Raw genomic sequence first — 21,806 nt, 5'->3', positions numbered from 1 at the left:
CTCCCTTGATAGAATATAATCAAGGGCTGACTTCCTCAAATGAATGCATCCCAAATGATTCTCTGTGTCCTCAAAAAAAAGCACACAGATATACCCATGAGTAATATCTGGACCAGACAAATACATGTATTGTGGGGCATGGAGGAGTTTTAACAGCTGCGTTGTTCTAATGCAGCTGTTCACAATTACTGGCATGCAGTGTGAGGCACTTCTGATTACTGCATGTTTAATCTATATATAAATGCATTATTTTGCTACTCAAAAGTTTGGCATTTAGATGGTATCTGCAAGGCTTCAAAACTGTAGTCTATCTGTGATGCCCCAGCTGGCTATGTCAAAGTGTGCCAACAGAATTAAAATGTCACTAAAGATCACACCACTCTCTGAGGTATCTGTGTTATTTTAAGCAGTGAAGATAAACTGTGGCCAACTTCACATTGTTTCCTTAAATCATTCACTCAATAACTATGGACACTGCTTAAAATAAATGTGCAAGGTCAATGGCACCACAATTTACATGCTAGCTAACAAGCCCTTGAAATTTCAAAAAGGTATTGGATGGGTTGCACAGATCAAACCAGGAATGGGTAGAAAAGTTTCACCTGAGATTGTGAATGGCAAATCACCACCAGTCATACAGGAGAACCTACACACTCTTTCAAAGGCATTAGCAAGAACATCTGCTATTTGAGAGTGGAGTTGGGGGGAACATTTAAATTATTTAAGTGAAATACAAGAACTCTGAAAGCATTGGCTTACCGACTGCAGAAAATATTCGTTCCAAACAGTTGCGCGCTAATCCGATCCTGCAAATTATTGTTATATGGATGCTGTTTTAGTAAAAAGATGCTGTCCTGGTAAACCATGGTGAGGAGTGCAACTCCATAGTCTATTACTTGAAGGCATTTCTTCAGAGGAAAAAGAGTCATGGGTGTCACCTGCTTCCTACAATAGTTTTTAGGCATGCATTTGACTTGGAGCTAGGAAATACATGATGTGAAACATTGGTCTCCGCGCTGTAAATTGTGCTTCTTGAGCAATCTCTTTGGACAAAGATAAAAAGCTCAACTGTCCAGATATCTTTTCTTAATAACGCTTTTATGTTAAGCAGATGAGGGACCAGTATTATTTTTCTTGGGCCAACTGCTATCTCCAAGAGGAAACATCCACAAACAAGGAGAAAAATACTTCACTGACCTGTGGAAGGCTTAAGACTTCTGCAGTCTCATACAACAATGAGAAATAATTTCTTCACAGTCCTGAAAAATATTCTGTGTAGTTAAACAAAGCTTGGGGCGGGTACAATGGTTTGGAAACCAACAAAGTAGTGCTGGCTACCTTCTAGTCTCCATACATGATATCCCATGGTCTTCTTCATTCCAGCAGTGTCCAGTTGCACTAGCCATATGCACAAAGCCTGATTTTTGGAGAGTTCTCACCAGGGCTGATCCTCGCCTACCCAAGCCTTTCCTACAGGCTTGACCAGCCCCAGAGGTGCAGAGTTTGAAATGATTGTGACCACAAGAGATCCCTAATCCCACACGGAAACACTTCCACACCTACCATCACAGAAATCTCATCATCTTTTGGGTCCTGCCCATTTCTTCCAGTTTTTCCTTTTGCCTCCCTGCCTGACCATTAGCCACCTACAGTGACCTAAACAGGGAATTGTATTAGACCATTAATGGCATATACTGTATCTTCATTTCCACATTTTTACCTAAATGGGTAGCAGCGAAGTCTGACAGATCATCTTTAGGAAGAGCAATTAAAAACAAACAACAAAACACCACCAAAAAAAAAACCAACCACCACCACACATAACACCAAAACACAACCAAAAAACCAAAACCAACCAAATAAAATAAAAAAAAAAACCCACACAAAAAACCCCACTCAGATTGATACACAGACAGAAAAGGAAAAATGCTGAAAATGTTAAGAGGTAACTTAACAATTTGGTGACTCATCATGAGAGGAGTATTCCAAGGTGTTTAAAAAACCACAAAACCAAACAGCAGGAACATGGTGCGTCATGAGAAGGATCAGATGAATTCTTAGCATTTTTTAAGAATAAAATAATTTGGGCAAATTATATGATGAATAGGGTAATGAAGAGTAAATATCTAATGTTTGCAATTACTCCAGCTCACCCTCATACTTCCTTTTGGCCTCACCCACAGTGTGCAGCCATTCATGATATCTCATCTTAACAAGGAGACATTCTCTAGTGCTAATGTATTGGGGAAAAAAAGGGAAAAAAATCTCAACTCAGCCACGAAAAATATCCATGATCAAAATTAAAGGTGTAGCTTTAAAATATAAATTTGCCATAGAATTACATCCTCAGACAAAGCCACACAGCAAGCTACAACCTTCTCCATCTCTTTTGCAAAGAAAGAAAAGGAAAACAAAAGGAATAGTTTCAGTGTCCTTTACTCAGAACTTGATCAAAGATATGCTGTGTCTGCTAATTACTGGCTTATGGCAGAAACAGTTCGGGTCCAGCCCTGCAAGGTACTATGTCTCTCCAGGAAGGCTGATAAATGCCTCAGGCTCCATTATCTTTAGCAGTAGAGGAAGTCCTTCTCATTAAACAAAGAACTCTTTTTTTCTCCACATCAAGAGAAATTCAAAACTTTAAAAATGTATTTTTTATTCCAAAATACATTTGTTATTTCTAGTATAAAAATAAACACACACATATAAATTAGGAATCCATCCTCCCTACCAAGATAAATCTACCAGATTATACTACTTCATGATTATGTGAAATGTAGTACTGATTTCTTCATCCTTCCCCCCTCCCCCCCACCCTTGAAGTGATCAACAATAACACTGAATTGATATATTATTAATTTTAGCACTGGCGTGCTACCCCCACTCACCTCTACGCATTCTGCATAACAGAATCTGTAAGCTCTATTTGTCCTTTATTTGCAGCAAGTATATTGTGTGTCACTAAAATACTTAATAGCTGATGTAAGTAAGGATCATGCGGTTTTGTTAAAAAATTGACCCATAGATTTTATTCATTAGTTTAAAATACTAGTTCTGAAATTTATCTGGATCCTAAAAAACCCCACCCTAACAGCTTTTCACACAGGCGGCTAGGAAGCGCAGGAAGCAATTTTCTCTTACACAAGACATCTAATTCTCTCCTCCCCAGTCCCATTTCCCATCAAAATACCTTCTATATGATAACTGAGATTTAACATTGATTTTTGTCTGTTGTTTTTTTTTTTTAAATTACAGTATTGTTTACCTGAGTTGTGCTGAAACTTGATTTTGTCCCAACTTCCACGTAAGCCCAAGTCACCCATTCACAGCACTGTGCCACCTTAGTCTAGCAGCCCTGCCACGAGAACTTCGGTCTGCCCTTGCTCCAACTTGCTCAAAGCATGCTAGGAGCTTTCTGCTCCAGGAAAGCTCCCTTCAGCCAAGTGTAACATATAGAAAAATCCCACAACCATACTCTCTTTATAATTTAGTTATTCAAAGTTGCTCCTTTGTAGGCAGCTCCAAGCGATGCAACACAAAAACATTAGTCCCAGCATTCACTTAACTATCACGTTAATGGGGTGGTCTCTTATGGGTTAACAAGACTCTGTGGAAAATGATTGATGTGCCGAGCCATCACCTTCCTTCCAAACTTGGAAAGGAGATAACTGGCAACTCTTTTGGCCAAGGGACTCCAAGATCACTGTCGACAGCAGGCACACTTATAAATTTCAGTACTTGAGAGGCCTTGAATGGAAAATATTACACATTTTTGTACTTGCAAAAACTGTTATACATTATACTTAGCACAGTACGTGTATTTTAGTGACTCCGTGTGTCACTGAAACTTATAGTCTGCGCATGTGGAGTGAGTTTTATATGTAAAGGAAAAATAATCTGTGAGTAATCAAGAAGCATTAGCTATCTCTGAAGTCACTGTGCTCATTAAAACTTTGGCTTCCTAAACTCTAATACATTTAAGAACATATTCTACATTCCGTTTTTCACATAGAAGCTTAGTAGTTAGAAAGGATACTATATGCTCAATAGACTAACTACCCTGGGTTCGGTCATTTTCCCTCCAAAAGACATCAAGTGAGTGTTAAAAGTCCCCTCTGCTGAAGCTCATGTTATTTCCATAATTCATTCCCTTCTGCCAAGATGTTCTCTCTTGTACAGCAGCAATCAGTCATAGCTTAAACGCAAGCAACAGACCAGGCAAAAAAGCAAGCCCTCCAAAACAATTACCACTCAGAAAACCCATTTAATTGCCTGGTGAAGACTTTATTTCAAACAGAAAGCAACATCAAACACCAGCTTTGAAAAAGTCTCACCTGCTGACATAAATTCTCCATGAAGTTTGTGTGTGTCTCAGACAACAGCTTATAGCCTCTCAAATTTCACCATTTTTATTTTGGCAGATTTCATGCTCAGCCGCACCCACGTAAAACTAACTTCTAAAACCTTCAGGGGGTTTTTTGTTTGTTTTGGGTTTTTTAAGTAATATTTTAATTGTATCTTGATAAGAATTAGAAATATTAGGAAATTAAAGCTTGCCAAAACTGTGGAGAAAAATACTCAGCAGACATTATAAACTTAAAAGTTGTAAGGCGTTAAGAGGAATATTGAAGATCCCAAAATATGAAAGCATCTAAATCTGTTGTGAATTTAAGCATAACAGAGATTGAAATCATTTGCAAATTTCATTTTAACAGACAGACTCCGCTCAGCTTACACAGTCCACAAATATGCTGGAAAAAAGCTAAAGCTTAAACCTGTGCCAATGTTTTACAAAGTATGCACCAAACACTTTGTTAGCATCATGCTCAATTAAACCTAAACTGAGAAAATAAACAAGAATAAGAATAATTTACTCAGTTTACAAGTGCGGTAGATGTAATTAAGTAAAAAAAAAAAAATCATCTCCCTCTCTCTCCAAGTTCAGTTCTGGTTCAAGCAGGCTCAAGTCCTGTTTTAAGCATCTAAGGCAGGTGAGCAAACTTGCCCAAATTTTTCAGTGGGCAAATTACTACCCAAAATGTTCTTGAAATATCTGCAATAACTTTTTTTCCCCTTTCATCCCTGTACGTTTATTGCTAGTATTTTTGGTTTTAAACTTTCATGCATCAGAAGCAAATGCAACTCTCTGTCATTTTGGCAGAATATAAGACAGTCATTCAACAATATGAATCAACTCTTAACATCCCTATGCTGAGGATGTGCCACATTATTATCACTGTTTTTTCCCCCCACGTTTGCTATTTCTCTTCTCCTTCTTCCTCTAAGAGTTACACTACCCTTCCTTAAAAGCCTCCTCATTCATTCTTTGAAACATAATATTCTTCCTGACAATTGTTTTCATCCTGCTCTGCCCTCTCTGCTCTCATCTTTACAATCTATATCCAGATGCCCACATTCCCACTTCTCAGAGCTCCCTGAAACGGGCAGCATCAAACACGTCCCTTGTATCGGTGAGTTGCCTCGGGGCTGGGGAAAGCAAGGACCTGACATCTCCAGCAGCAGGTCATGCGCAGGACAGAGGAGGATTGTGGAGCAAACACGAAACAAAAGCAGCTGGTTAAAAGGGCAGTTCAAAACCTTTATAAAGTTGAGGTAGGGTCTCTCAAACCTCCTTACGCATCACAGGAAGGAATGGAAATTTTTCCTTCCAAGCGCTTTTTGGGCAGAGGCTTAAACACAGAAGGGCTCCACCAGAAGCACCACGAGGTCAGGAGGAAAGCAGGTCCTCTGGGGCTCCACTCCAGCTGGGAACCAAAGCCCTTTCAAGACCAGAAATTGCTGCAGCTCCATGAGTGAAAGAATGTGCGCATGAGCAACTGCAGAGACAAAGTGTCTTTTTTTTTTTTTCCTGGTGGAAATAAGGATTCAGCTGTGACTATCTGAAGTGTCCTTGATGAATCCTTGATACTTTCTAGCTTGGGTCTTGAACCAGAAAGTTGACAAAGCTCAGACCTGGTGCAGACCCTGCCGAAAGTGGAAAAGGTGCATAGAAGCAGGCAAAGAAAATCGACAGTTTGTTCCTGCATAACTCACTGTGCATTAGGTGAAAGTGGGGATACGCTGCACACAAAGCTGGTGCAAAGTGCAATTAAAAAAAAAAATCAATGTGAGAAAATACTTTCCATCTGCACACAGCACAAACACCTTGATGTTGTCAGCCTGTCTGGGACAAGAGTCATGTTGATAGATATATGAAACAACGCCCATAAGACCCCAATTTAATTATTAGTTACAAGTGGTTATGATAATCAAACCCACATCGCTTGCGTAAGCACCCAGGTTTCCACCACGCAGGGGTTACAAAGGCATGGTTTACTTCTCACCACCCCTCTCCTCTGCTGAATCATCAGATACCAGCCACAACGGGTCCAGATACCAGAATAACAGGTTCACTGATCCAATACACTCCTCTAAGACAAAGCCATCCCTACAGTTTTTCAATTCTCTTAGTATTTTTCAGGCTTAGTGTTCAGACTAGAATACATCCACTGAAACACATCCTATTCAGTGTCAAGCCGAAACATGTCCCATCAGAAAATGTGAGGTGGTGGTGGGGATGTAAAAATCAATATATACACAGCTCTTTGTTATTCAACAACTGGGCAAAGCTGGATTTTACTTCTAATATTGAACAGCAGCATTAGAAGATGAAACTCTTGTGTCTGATTTTACAGGGCAATGAAACTCTACAGTGTGTTTTGCACCAGAGCATCCAAGAGCACACCTTTCTTCTCATTTTATTTTCTTGTAGGAAACTTCTCTTCAGGAAGTGAAACCTGTGTGCACTCCAAAACCTAAATATTATTTAACAGTTCAAAGCAGATTTACATCATCACCAAAGTGTAAAAATAAGTACAACAACCAATACTTGGCTACAGGTTCTTAACAACAAGAAAATCTTTGGGGGAGAACAAGACACTCAGTTCACAAGGAACTAAATAAAAATGACAGGTAATAGTCAGCCCTGATTTAATGGTCATTATTATATTTTATTTTTTTAGTATCTTACACTGAAGTCCTCAGAGCCTCAACAGCTATCAAGTAAAAGCAGATTTGACTGTGTGAACAGTAGATAAAGATTATCTGCATAAGAAAAAGAGGAAACTTCTAGTTTTAGAAGTAAAACATTAAAGCCAAACCAAGTCTGCTGCAAATCTAGAAATGGAACTAGAAATCATGAATTTAGAGCTACACTTAACCACCAAATCAGTTCTGACAAATAAAAATAACACCTGAAATATCAGGATCACTAATGGAAAACGTTTTGCAAGTAATATAGCCTCTTAAAAAAAGCTCTAATTAGCTGCCACACACAGTAGGTAATATTACTAGAGAAACAAACAAAAAAAACCCCCATTTTGCTACATTATGCTGCAGTGCTTATGGAGTATCAGTGCCCGTCACCGTGAATACCACAGAAGTCCATTAGAAAATAAGGAAATGAAAGCCAGAATTGCAACAAAGGCCTCCTGGAGAATACTCCTCCGTGAAGATCACTTCAAATGAAACAAAATATAACAAAATCCGAAGAATATCACTTTTCTGATGGCTTGCTGTAACTCATTGAAGAAAAAAACCCCTGCACTCCTTGCTGAGGATTATTTATAAATGGGAGGAAAACAGTTACCAAAAGAGCTTCCTGAAACACAGCTATGAACCTTTTCCTCAGAAAAACTAAAAAGCAGAACTTAACCAGGAAATCACACTAAGAGCAAACAACATTGCTTGCTTATCAGCCATCAAAATCTGAAGTATTCAATGGCTTGATTTCTGCTTTTTCCTGAAAAAAAAAACCCCACCAAAAAAACCCCACCAAAACAAAACAACCCAAAAAGCAACTCCCCGCCCCAAAAAAACCCCCATCATCTGTGTGAGGACAAGAGATAAGGAAAAATAAAAATCACACACAGTGAATTTCTACGGCCACTACAGGTCTTGAAAATGGTGGCGTAGCCCCAAGCACCTGGGATATAGTGACTACAGAAAGGCTGATTTGGTATTGCACCGTCAGCAGAGAGTAAATGCTTTTCCCTCATGTAGGAAGTTGGCACTTCTACCTATTAAATAGAAACTTTATTGCACATCACCTAGATATCAATAGTCTGCAAAATGAACTCCTGTGGTTTTCAAGAGTTTTTTTAGACTTCATAATGAAGACTACCTTACTTTTGTTCCTGCATTCCTAAAATACATATATTTAATGTTTTGGAAATAAATTCAATCTACTACTTAGAAGCATCTATGCTATTAAAGATCGCTTAGGAAGAGTTGCGCCTCTTCAAAGTGGGGATGTTTGAACATGTATTGCATGTTCTGCTTCCACCCTTCAATAGCAATGGAAAGGCCTTTCAACACCTGGAATGTAAATCAACTTAAAAGACAAGCAAAACTAACTTCAGAAGTTTGCAACCTGCAGATTACTCTTAGGCAACGGTCAGACTCCTAGTAACACTAGTTACCACCGCAATCAACCTAGACACATTTTCTGTATCAAATTTCAGCTTGCAAATGTTAGTACTTGCTTACAGTAAAAACATATAAATCGAACCACATGGAGTGCATTAGGTGATTCCCTGCTGCCCACAAAGACAGTCCCCTCAACTCAGCTTTTTCGAATTCTGAAAGACAGGAGAAAGCTATTGGTATTGCAGAAAGTTATTTCAAATCACAAGCAGTACATTATCATTAACTTGTCTTTTACCCACCAAGCAGAGCACTGCAAACTGGTCCTCACCTCACGTACTGAGGCATACTGGCCATCCAGCACGTGCTGAGATCAAGATGCTCTAATTTCCAGATATTTCCTACTGAAGTACACCATTTCAGGTAAAACATATTTGAATAAATCATCACTGTTTGTTCCTGTCTTCACAGATGGAAATCAGTCATGTCAGATCTCAGCTGGAACACAGATTAGTTTTAGTTTAGTTTTAAACAGAGTGAAAATAGGCTTCTAAACTACTGTACATCTAAACATCAAGCCAAAACTATTACTTTTCTAATGATCTGCTTGTGTAAAACCACTTTTGAAACTCATATAATCTTTTGCACTGTATATTTTTTGTTTTAGCAATTGAATTTTTGTTTGGAAAAAAGTCTCAAATCATTGTACATCAGAGTAGTTTAATCCCGAAAGTGGAACTATAATGGAAGGCAATTATTTTCATATCTATCTTAAATGTAGCAATTAAAGAATATAGTCCATATAATAACAGGTGAAAAACATTTATTCTTTAGCTAGTCCCAACATATCTGAAAGATATGCATGGTTTCAGACCTTACAGCAAACATCTATAGGGTCAGTGAAATCACTTACATCACTTCAAAAAAAAAAGTCTTTACTTTCCTGTCTGAAAATAAGCAATTTTTAAAAAAATTAAGATACAAAGTTCAGAATTAGATTTTGCTGTATTTGTCAGATGTCTGTGCTATGCAATAACCTGTACAAAGCAAAGACATTTCTCACTGGTTAAGGGAAAAAAGCAAGACGACTGGTTAAGGCCCTTTAGTTACCACTTGATCCATTGCAAACAGGTGGGAACTTCTGGGATCCAACAGTTTCTCCCTCCATTTTCAGTGAGGGACTCTCAGATTACACAGGACTTGCAAACCTCCTCCACAAGCACTCACTACCTTTCAAAAATAGTGATGCCCCAACTCATTTCCCACCCAGCTGCCCATAAGGCTTTGCTGATTATAATGCCTGAGCTATCCTCCCAAGCAGCCCCTTAAATGACCAACCCTTATTCCATTGAGGCCTTGGACTATGAGGGTAGGAATCCTGAAAATTTATCCCAAATTGAACTTACAGGCCCCCAGCTTGTGAGAGGCAATTACTTCATGATGGCCTCCTTACTTTCATACAAATTAAGGTGGAGTTTTGAAATATCCTCCTAATCTGACTGCCCTCTGGTTCAGCCCACCATGATACAGTATGGAGACAAAACCCCAAAAGCATAATGGTAAATTTGCTGCAATTGCTGCAACTCAAAGGTGGTATTTTGCATTTCCCTGGGGACAAACAAACTAAAAATAAAAAAACCCTCCACATCATGTGTTTCCTCTTCAGCCCTCACCGAATTAAATGTTTAATTCCAGGGCTGCTCCTTTGCTTCATTTTCTTTGCCTTTTTTTTTCCCTGTGGTGGTATTTGGGGGAAGGGGGACACATGGAAATGTAACTGAAATTAAAGTTAAAAATGTCTTTAGACTTCAAGTTTGAGGAAACATTTTGACATTCAGTAAATAATGATCTACTTTTGGCACCTGGCATTGTCCACTATCTGTATTTACTACTGTACTTATGTTCCTATGCTCCATACTGTATCAACCTCAAGAAACTGAACAGCCTTTACAAATCCTGATCTTTTGCAGCTCTAAAGATCCCCAGGAAGGCTCTAAGGCTGCTATTGCTCAACTAGCCCTCGCTCCCACCCATTTTCCTGGCAGATGGGTACGTATAATCCTGCAAAAGTCACCAAACTCCATTTTTACTCTGCAACCTTCCATTTTCATCCCAGCAACTCTCCTTTGAACTTTAAGGCAAGTCTTTAGTTTGTCAGGTTCACTTAGCTGCAGCATGTTTTGTGGTTCGTCTAATTGCTAGCTGACGTGCAGCAAAGTGCTGTGCGCAACAAAAGATTCTGAATTCCAGCTGAAGCAAGAGCCGTACCCTTCCACTTACTGAGTTTGTGGGCAGGCTTTCCAAAGGCACGGCTCAGCTAGCAAAACCTGTTCAGCTGCTAAATAAGGAGCAAAAGCTTTCTACCTTGCCTCCAATAAAAAAAAAGTGCATACACTTATGCACCAAGGCACCTTTGTATGCAAAGAAAAAAAACAGCATCTTCATTAGCTTTGAATTCTCTGGACAACTTTTTACCCAGCGCCGCTTAATTTCAAAACCAGCTAAAACAGGAGGACTTAAGATGACTCAGTTGCTTGCACTGCAACGTACAGCACAAAAAGCCACACGCAAAACCCTTTTGGCTTTAGAAAAGCTCCTATTAAGATGCAAGGGTATGAGATGCAAGGCTTCAGGTCAGCTGTCACCCTGCAACCTTAGGCACACACCAGCAGCCGCAGCCTCGGATGCGGTCTGGGAAGACAGAGCCCAAGCTCTGAGGAGAGAAGGACATCTTCAGTAAGACACCACCAGCAGAGCCAAGAGAGGTGAAATCCACCGGGCTCTAGACCCACAACGCCTCACCTCCAAGTCCTGAAGCTGGCGTTTACAAAGCTCACAAGAATTTTAAGACCCTGCACGGAGTTCACGGGATTTACTTCAAGGAAACGCCGGCTTGGAAACGGATTCTGCAAATTTGCAGATTAAAAGCGACTTTCTAGGTAGCACCGGCTTACTGTACGTTGCACAGCAGGTCCTGAAGGTCAGGTTACTTCCAGACCCAAAGGTCAGGTTGACAAAAGCACTTGGCGATTTCCATGCCGCAAGGCACGCAACCTTGGCTTACCTCTTCCTCAACACGCTACGCACCGAACATCTCTACGGGCCACCGCTGGGCGCAGCAGGGCAGGCCAGCCCCAGCTCCACGCGGCATTTCTCCTCAGCCCTGCGCAGCAACCTCGCACCATGGAGCAAACCCCAAAGCAGGCAGGAGAAGGGTCTGGCAGGCCAGGCAGCCCCACACCAGACACACACGCTGTCCTTCATGCTTCCATAATGAAAACAGCTCCCAAGACCAGTGCCAGCAGCCTATACAAATATTCACTTCCTTCCAGGCTGACCCCCGTACAGCCCCACTGGCACGGCTCTCCTCCCCTTCTGCCCCCTCAACAAAGGTTTCTGAAAACGTGAGTTGAGTGCTGCTGAAATAGAGAATTCAGAGATCATGAGAGGGACTACAGAACAAGTCTCCAGATACTTTTAAGCAATAAACTCTGAGGGACGTATTTGCTTCGCCTTATTGCTTTTCTTGCCTGGTCATGCAGGATCTCTTCTGCAGCCATAAAGTAATAGATTTTTGTTTTTAATGGAAACTCTTCTATTACCACATTTTCCTATTTCTGCATACCTGGCTTTGTAACCTGAATGCTTCTTTGGAAACACTTTTCCACACAATTCCATAAAAAAAATACGATAAAACAAACCAAAAGAGACTCAGGAGTTTTAATATGCAGAGGAACAAGGCAGATCCATACCTGCATCATGAAGCCGGTTAGATTCATTCCCCAAACCTCTACTGCTTTGAGCTTACAAGCTACTGAAAACTTTGACAACTGATTCTTTTTTCTAAAAAAAGTTAACCGGAGAGCTTTAATGCTTCAAGTTGCTGAAATGCTGGCATTTGGCAGAGAGGAGGACATGACCATTTAGGATCAGCAACAGATCAGAAGTGTTTTCTACTAAAACTTTCAGAAAAGTCTGTGGCCAATAACAGAAAGTTCAACAGGAATGTTTAAAGTCTCACAGGGCTATACGCACCTCCACTGAGTGAGCAACCTGGAATAACCAACATCTCAAAGCCTAGTGACATGGCTAAATAAGAGAAGTGAACCTCTGTCTGGCAGGCACTACTTTCCAGCCAGTTTCTTTTCAGGCATAATTACCGAAAACTAATAGCAATGATTGAGGGTAACAATTGAGGATTGAGGAATAAATTGCTAAGGTTTTGACTAGCAGTTAAACTATAAAGATGCAGTTTATTTATATATTCCTAGACATACGACCTACTGAGTTTTGTAATTTTTCTGTGTCTCAACTCTCTCAATTAAAAAGGGATAATGGTGGCTATTTCCTCAATCAACCAACACTCAGTTTTGACATCCTTGAAAGAAGAGTTATGCAACAATTAATATTACAGGAAAAATAATTCCAGAAAAAAAATGTTTTCCTGTTTAGAAAAAAATTATTCAGAAGTTGTGATGCTTTCAACCAATTTATTGCCTATGTTCAACTGGCACAGGACAAACAACCTTCTATATGCTAAAAAAGCAAATCACCAAAGAACAAAACTAAAGTCAAAATGCCTATGTAAGGGAAATGATAATGACTACTAAACCAAAGTTGGAGAAAAGTAAGACTTCCGAATGCATTCTTATCATAGCTTTCTTAAAGCTCATCCTTATATGGTTTATGGAAACAAAATATCCACCCCAAGGAACCCATGACTCATAAACCTGAAAGCATGAGTTTTAACCATCATCTAACGTGACGGCTGTATTGTTAATAGTTTGAAATCATTTCTACACTTGTATTCTTCTGCTTGCTGCTCCTCTTATTTTTCTTATAATAGCCTCTCCTGACACTTTATTTAGCAGTTATACTATTTTCTCACCTTTCTATGGAGAGAATTTAAACTTTAGGACTTCAGATCCCCCTGTAACAGTGACTAAGGCTGGCTCTTGGGAACCACAGTGCCATTCCCTGCACTGCTGGTTTTTATTTTTGTGAAATTACATAGTTTACAGCTAACCTACACCAGGTGAATATTTCAACACCTGAGGAGCAAAGGACTCAAGTCCCTTAAAACCTGCTCTACATCATTGTGTCTCACTTCCCCATCTTCAGAATGGGAACAAGATCATCCATTTTGTCCACACAGTTTGTCAGAACACACATTCCTCACACAGCAAAATGCTCTTCCTCCTGTGCATTTCCAAAGCAGGGCAGGGCTCTCAACACAATAAATGGTAATACCATTATATTGTTTTATAATAAAAGCAAGACTGGGAATAATAAAAATAGTAAGTAAAAAGCATACTGAGGTAGTCTTACTGCAGACAACCTTTTCTGAAATGGATAACTTGAAAAATGACCTTAGAAATCAAGTGATCAATAACATTTTTTCCCTACTACCCCACCTCAAATCATGAGCATTTCAGCTGTTCTTAAGTTAGAAGTCTCGACTTCTTTTCAGTTTTTCTTTCAGGAAACATGATGAGGGAGAACAGTATCATGAAGATTCATACTCAGGCAGGCAGATAAAATAAGTGTCACAGTTTTTAACACTTGAGTTTACCAACTGCAGAACACAGGCTTAAGGCTCATCTGAATTTTGGCTCCAAGTCCTGTCAACACGGACATCAAAAATACCCAGCAGGTCCTAGCCTCACCTGTGACACTCGGGCAACCCTGTGCTTTTGAAGGGGGGGGGAACCACCCACACACAAAACCCATAGCCATCACTGAAATTAATCGACTGCTTTGCAACACCCATGTTCATTTGTAAAAATCCATTAAGTCATCCATTGAAGAGCTGGAAGCAGAGCTGTAGTAACTGCTCTCTGCTCACCTACAACACCCAAAAAGATTTCTGAAGCACTACAATATAGCAAGAGAGAGGTAAACAACCTAAACAATCCACCTTTCACTTCCCAAAGCCAAGCAATCCCAATGCCTTTTGTCCTAAATTACTACATTCATAGGGAGAAGTGAAAGAAATTCCCTTACAAATCTATCTATAGCTGTGCAGATCTGTTTTACAAACTAAAGAAGTAAATAAGTTCTATATTATGAAAAAAAAAAAAAACAAAAACCACACACACACTCCCCAGGCTTTTCTGTTTTTTTTTTTTTTTTTTTTTTTTACCCCTGTATTGCTCACTGACACTTTTTCCAGAAGTTTCATGAGTATCATGATCTCATGTAACAGAAGAAATACACAATTCTTCATCTTTCTCACTTCCAAAGAATCATTAAGGAAGGAGTTTGGAGAAACAGTCCACAAAACCAATATTTAAAAAATAGGTGGTGGCTCTTAGCTGTTCAGCAACTTACAGATTTATTTATGGAAGTCCACACTAAGTTACTGAACTTTAAAATACATCCAGAAAGCAGCATCTGGTTTCCATCTGTCCTCATGGGAACCAGGAAAGGGCTTTAACTAAAAAATAAAATATTGGGGTGCAAAAGAGCAAGATCTCAGGGAGGGAGGGACATATACAAAGAAGAATTCCCTATGCAATGTATTTAATGTTTAAAAAAACCAACAAACTATCAAGAAGCTAAAACTGCATGTTACAAAAAGAAAAAAAGTACCCCAGATTTTTAAGCCATATCTAATATGAAAAATGAGCAAGTAACACACCAAAATTATTTTTTTATTACACAATTTAAAAATTATAACGTTCATAATAAACAGCAAGACTTGTTTATAGAACAAATTAATTCTAAAGACATATACCTGAAAATACTTGCCAACACACGCAAATGTTAGGTACCTACTGCTGCACATGGCTGGCAAGCACAATTTTATCTATTTATATTTACGCAATCTCCCAGCAAAGCGGACTTGCAATTGTGACAGATGCAATTCCAATTCCTTCCAGGGGTAGAGAACAATTCAATATTTAAAAAAAAAAAAAAAAAGGCGATATTGCCTTACACAGGAGAAAAGGGAGCTTATATTCTCCCTTCAAATATTTTTCCAACATTCATTTACAAGTTACAAAACATCTAAATTGGTTTTCCACAAGAGGTACGTGCACATCTGCCTCCATAAATATACTGCTTTAAACCTGTAAGTAAAGCTTTTGAAGGCATTGCCTTAAATATCCCTTCCAACCTCCCAGGCAAGCTACTTCTTGCCCTTCATTTTGTTTCTCTCAATTTTATTTTTTCCACTTGGCACATAAAGAATAGAGGAAGTCAAGTGAAAGCCTGACCAACAGTACAAAAGCATATCAAGTTAAAATATTTACAATAACGAAGCTGATCATAAAGAATTTCCTCTCTTGCCTTTGCCACGTAGACTCACGAAGTTTCCTTCATACCTTTTAAAAGGCAAGCTGTCACCGTGCCCCGGCCACCATGCCAACTGGGATGCTGGAGCCCATCAGCCTCAGATCAGACTCAATCGGGTTCACTAGCCTAGTAATCCCTACGGCATACCACTGCTTTTCTACCCACTATCATTTTGATCCTCACAACACACACACAAAAACCGCTAAAAAGCCAGAGCAAGACCCTGTTTCTTCTTCAGATAACTATTGATTATTTTGGTTAGTCCCTCCCTAGCAAACAGCACGGCCAGCCCCATCTCTGATGTGCTGCGAGGCTGGTGGTATACCCAGACGTCTTCCCCCATATTGCCATTATCTTCACATGACACTTAAGTCTGCACCACTATATTAATTTCCATATTCCACATGAATCTGTCAAATTGTAACTGATCAAGAGTAAAGCAGGCATCCATAGATGAGTGCACAGTACTTCTTACAATTTATCATGAATAAAGGTCACTCAGTGCTACCACCAAAAACATACAAATTGAACTTACAATATTCTGCTTCCTACGACTAATTTGATCAAACTGAGTTCTTTCACATCTTTCATAAAACACCACATGGAAATACAGTGCAAAAGCCATTAGCTCAAGCTATAATGCTCTTCCAATTTTCTTGGACCTCAAAGTAACACCACTAACCAACTGATCATTGTGTTCCTTTAAAGCAGCAGCAAACTAGGGCAGTATCGAAGAATTTATATACGCTTTCAAGATTAACCTCAACGTTCCTGCATTGTAGTTCAAACTATCAGTAGTCTGTGTGGAAGTAGATAAAGGCTCAGAGAGTGTAAAAACCCCTAAAGATAATTAAAAGCAGTAAAAACAAATTAGATGTGTCTTAGGTTTTCCTGTCTATGGCATCAACTCTTATTTTGAAGGCCAACATTGTTTGTCATTGACAGCATCTCTCTAATCTTGCATGTGAGCAACAGCAGCTCAAAATATCTGGGGAGAAGAGACAGGAACAGAAGAATATAATTATGGAGATCCCTCAATAAAAAAAAATGGCTTATCTTGCCACCTTGTTTATAGTCTCAAGCCATCCTTCCCATGGGCATTCAGCATCTGCAGTTAGCGTGAGCCAGTCTGACTCCAAGAAGCACTTTCTTCCAGGCTATAAAGAACAAATAAGCAACTGAAGCAAATCTCCTGCTAAACAGCAATCAGAGCAAGGAAGTTTCCACAGGCAGAGGAGCTGGGAAGAGCACTGTCTACAGCTTTGGTTTCATGGGATCTGGGCAGAATTAGAAACAGCTGAGACCATGGGACTGCAGACCGGTAGAGCTGCAGGAGAGGACATCTGTCCCACCCCCAGATGCTGGGACCGAGGCTATTCCTTTGATCTCTGCTAGTCTGATCCTGACTTAGCCTTCAGCTGTCAGGTAGCCGACGCTGGTGAGTCAGATGCTACGCTGGGTAGGAAGGGTGAGAACAGGAGGGGATCAGGCTAACTCATGATTAATTTGATTTTCAAACCACTCATCCCTGCACCCAACCAGAAGCAGCCTCAGACAAGTTATTGCCTGACAGAGACACACCTGCTATTCCTTTCCTATATCTGATATTAACCCTGCCCGCCAATTTATGGTGACAGGAGAAAGTGGGCCAAACCCCTACACTCCCAGCTGCCTGCTGGAGTGACTCAGTGGGCTCCTGGAAAGTGCATTTCTAAACAACCTGCCTGCCTTGTTGGGAGACAGAAAAGCAAGTGACACACTAGATACAACATGCGATTCTTCTGATGAGCTGGTATAATACCTCTGTTTCATCAAGAAACCTTTAATGCCAACTTTACAAGTTTCACTCGAGAAGATGCCCTAGGCATGAACCACGCCACAAGATACTCCTTTCCTCAGAGGCTGAGCAAAGGGAATCCCTTAATAAGGGTAGCTACGGACTACAGCAGGACAACAGGAAAAACAAGAAACAACAAGCAGGGCTGAACTGTAGCTTCTTAGAAAAGAAAGCACTCGCACAACCGTTCAACTACACATCACATAGGGCTGGGAACAAGCACCACCATCCTGGAGAGCTGGATGTTTGTCAAACCTACAACCATGTCATCTCTTCTATTCTTATACCCATGAACTCTCAGAGAGAGAGGTGGTCCTTTCATTAAGGGCAGGACAACTTGCCAGAAAAGGTAGTAACTGGTGAAGTGACACTGTTATGGGCCTCAACCAACACTCATCAAGGCACTTTGCACTGCTGAAGGCGGGCACGAACAGCAATCACGGGGTGCAACTGCTGCTGTTTTCTTTGATAACAAGAAAAGATGGTTCTCATTATGTGATGGCTTCAGAGACCAAGCCTCCTCCAAGATGCTCACTCACATCATTAAATAAAAATAGCATTCTAGTAAAAGGCAATATTTAGCCCTGGGAGACTTTTGGGAACTTGAAGGAATTTCTTGCTTGTGCTGCTGCTCTTCCTGCTTTAGTTCCAATAACTCGCACATGAGCATCCTGCTCCCTTCTTCCAACCCCTCCCAAAACATAGTCCCAGGCTAACAGCAGTATGCTGAAATTCAATAAACTGTACATTTCAGGAATGGGGAGACTGCACCAAGCTGTAACTTCTACAGCAGGGGCTGCAATTAGCAAAGGGAGGCTGCTACTTTGTGAAACAGTAGTATCGCTTCAGGAAACATCTCTCCATGACTCTGAGCTGCAGTATTTCCATCCGTATAATTCAGGGGTTAAATAATTAAATAAATCCATCATTCTGTTTGCCAGTAAAAATGACAATGTAGGACTTGACCCAAAAAAGAAGTGCCCCTAGTCAGTCAGGGGAGGGGGAGGGAAAGAGAGCCTGGATAAGACCTGTTTTTAATTAAACAAGTGTTAACAAAACTGAAGCTCAAAAGGAAGAGGAACTAGACTTCATTCAATGTAAAGCAGGTGACAGAAGGTTGGAAAAGGTCTTTGTCGACTCACATAATTAACATCTAATAAGTTTTCTAAAATGCTATAAATCACAACACATTTCAGGCTTCAGCAGCATATCTCTCAATTGTGGCCAGTTAACTCCATGCACTTTGCCAAACCACTTACATGTTTTTATCCTCCAAACAACTGTTACGGTGATGATTAATTCTCTTTTTTTTTAAAAAAAAAAAAAAGAAAAAGGTATCTTACCTTTGCAGAGTCATGTTCAAATTGCCTGTACACGCCTTGATCTTGTTTTGTGCTTCAAGATGAGTCATCCCATCCGTACTTATCCCATCAATGGTGAGAACCACATCACCTATCCCCACATGTGCTTGGGCTGCCTTGCCACCATCGTTAAGCTGAAATATCACAAGAATGGTTAAATGCAAAACTTGGATGGTTTATGTTTATATTCTCTGAACACAAGACCACAATATCTTACTCACAGTGCTGTTTCAAAGAAAAAAAAGATTCTTTTCTCCTTTGTGAGTATGTCTCCGTGAAAGTTGCTGTATTATCTTTCTTTCTGGTGAAGCAATATGCACAGGGTTTTGTTCTTATTTCACTTGCATGACAGGAAAAGTATTGCACGGTATTGCCTGTTTTTCAAAATCAAACTCCACATCTACTTTACTGGCTGGAAGCTGTGCACATGCACCAAGAGACACAAACAGGGATAGGCACACACAGTCTCCTGGATGCCAAGTTCCAGCCTCTTATCTGTTCATATATGAAATTCTTCTCAGGAGAGAGGAAGGCTGTAAGCCAGTTTTTTCCATTCTAGATTTTCCATCTAAACAACCTCTTCAGAGTTTATGTATTTGTCAATGACTGGTCACGTGCATCGAAGACTTATTAATAGTGAAGCTGACTTTTCCCCAGCTGCAACTACTAGAAAGTCAAAAGTTCAACATCACAGACAGACCGGTTACAGGACTTTGTTTTGCCTTTCTCTCAGTAGGTTTATAGCCCCCAGCGACCCGCAGTATATTCAGACCAGAACAAGAAAGGCCTCTTGAGCAGTCTGCCTCTTTGATCAAGGTCACTGCTGAAGTTCAGCTCAATTGCCTTTGGTCCACTTGAATGAAGCAGTCTTGCAACAGAAACCTTTGTAAAGTTCACATTATTGACCTCGATTGAACAATAAATTAATCTTTTCATCTGATGCCACTGAATTTCAACTAGCTTCATTCCCGAGAACAGAAACAGAAATAAAGCAAGACATGGTAAGATCCATGCGCTGATTTTTACCCCTGGTCCTCAATCTGCTAATCACATTACAGCTGGCTGCAGAGAGCAGTCCTGGATGGTGCAAATTCCCTCTGTTTCCAGATGTGTTTCCTGCCTTAAAGCAGAGAAGCTGTAGGTGCTTGTGCTGTGCATACAAAACCTCACAACTCTTTCCTTTGCCTGCAAGCATGAGTCTGTTCCTTGAAGAAAGTGCTTCGTTTTAGGGAGGTGCTGCAAGCAGCAGAATTACTTCATCTTTATTTCCAAAAGCAGAGTTCACCTTGGGCCGCAGCCATGCTCTAGTAAGCGACTTCTCAAAGGGAGGCAGAAGGAAGGCTTTCATTTCTGTTGTTTTTTAACTGCCTCTGTTCTAGTTTATTCAGCAGGGACCAAGAAGTTTTGGTTCCTTGAGGTTCCTTTTGACAATGACCAACCACCAAGTACAGTCACTAGTCTCCACACCATTCACTTCTCCAACAGGAGAAGTGAGGCTAGGTCTTGAAAACTGTCTATGGCAAAGGGGTAGAAATACATAAAATACTAGGGACTCAGTCTTTGCATTTGTGTATGAAGAGTCACTTGTTGGTAAACCTGTGGAAAGTGTCCCATCAGCCTACCTGATATGGTTAAGGCTTTCCTAAAATCTCAGAGACTGTCATACATGACAGCTGTGACACGCGTATCAGACAGCACCTGAAGACAAAAACTTTAACAGAGGAAAAAGTATTGCCTAATGCTGCAAGACAATTGCAAATGCAATACTCCAGAAATGTATAATTTGACAACATACAGACTGAAAGCAGGAAATTTCACATTCAGTGGATCATGGCTGGCATTTTTCAACACCAATCTATGTCCCACAGACATCTGCAGTAGCAATCTTTAGCAACTAAAACCAGTAGCCAGAAATTCAAACAAAACCAGAAAAATCCTTCCATTTGGTGTTAATCCTGTGCTATCAAATACATTATTCTGGTGAAAGGGGAAGCCCTGAGATGTAGGCAGACCTGTCACCTCTCAGATTCAAAATAGCAGCCAGTCCCTCAGCATTATAGGTCAACAGAGCAGTTTTACCCAGAGTTGAAACCAAAGGGTGCTGACAAGGGAAAGTCCCATGCAAGGAAGTAAAGTAGAAGACAAGGGAAAAAGGAGATGCACTAATTTCAGAAAAACTTCTTGACTTGCTAAATTCATCAGAATGACAACTTGTATGGTGCATCCTTTTACAAAAGGCTTCAACACCAAAGCCAAAATTCCTCCAAAATTTGGTGTTCATACACAAATTCTGAGCTAAGAGACCTGGTTACTATAAAACACAGATCAGGGAACCCTACAAGCATATAGAAAGCTATGACCAACATAGCTATTTATAGGGAAGCTCCTCAAACCTTTGGGTGAGGTTTATCTGCCATAAACGGATCCCTAAACCGATACATTACGGCATGCTGACATTTGTCAGCAAGGTCTGGAAAAGGGAAAGGAACGTAAGGGCACTAAAAGCTAAAGGTCAAATGGATCGCTGTGCTTTGTGATTGGACTGCTGAAGTGAATAAAACCTAGCTTTCTCCGAACATATGCAAATGTGCATAATGTTCACACATCGTAATTCGTGATTAAAAAAAGCAACCTACACACATTCAGCAGTAAGACCTCAAAAGCCGGCTTCAGGGTGACTATTTTCATGGGGGGGCAGGGTGGGGGCCTTACCATCCAAAGATGTGTAAAATAAAAAAAATTAATAAAAAAAAAATCAACCAACCAAACAAAACCAAACAACTTTGTTTGATTCCAGTAGCCAACACACAACAACCCACAACTAATCATCTGACTTTCAAGAGGTCACTCTGAGTCGAACTGTTGCCTACAGTTTGGGGATGTTGCCT

General features: G+C 40.2%; 1 protein-coding gene across 11 annotated transcripts in view; it reads right to left on the bottom strand.

Annotated features, from left to right (window-relative positions):
• PDLIM5 (PDZ and LIM domain 5) overlaps positions 1-21,806 on the bottom strand; it is a 127,983-nt gene that overhangs the window by 67,038 nt on the left and 39,139 nt on the right. For all 11 annotated transcript variants that reach the window (XM_072863156.1, XM_072863161.1, XM_072863160.1 and 8 more), the window contains exon 3: positions 18,901-19,052. In XM_072863156.1, coding sequence (XP_072719257.1) covers positions 18,901-19,052 — 152 coding nt within the window. The remainder of the gene's footprint in view (positions 1-18,900; positions 19,053-21,806) is intronic.

This window comes from Ciconia boyciana, chromosome 5 (genome assembly GCF_034638445.1).
Source record: "Ciconia boyciana chromosome 5, ASM3463844v1, whole genome shotgun sequence".
NCBI classification, from domain to species: Eukaryota; Metazoa; Chordata; class Aves; order Ciconiiformes; family Ciconiidae; genus Ciconia; species Ciconia boyciana.
This window is presented reverse-complemented; position numbering and strand designations above follow the sequence as displayed.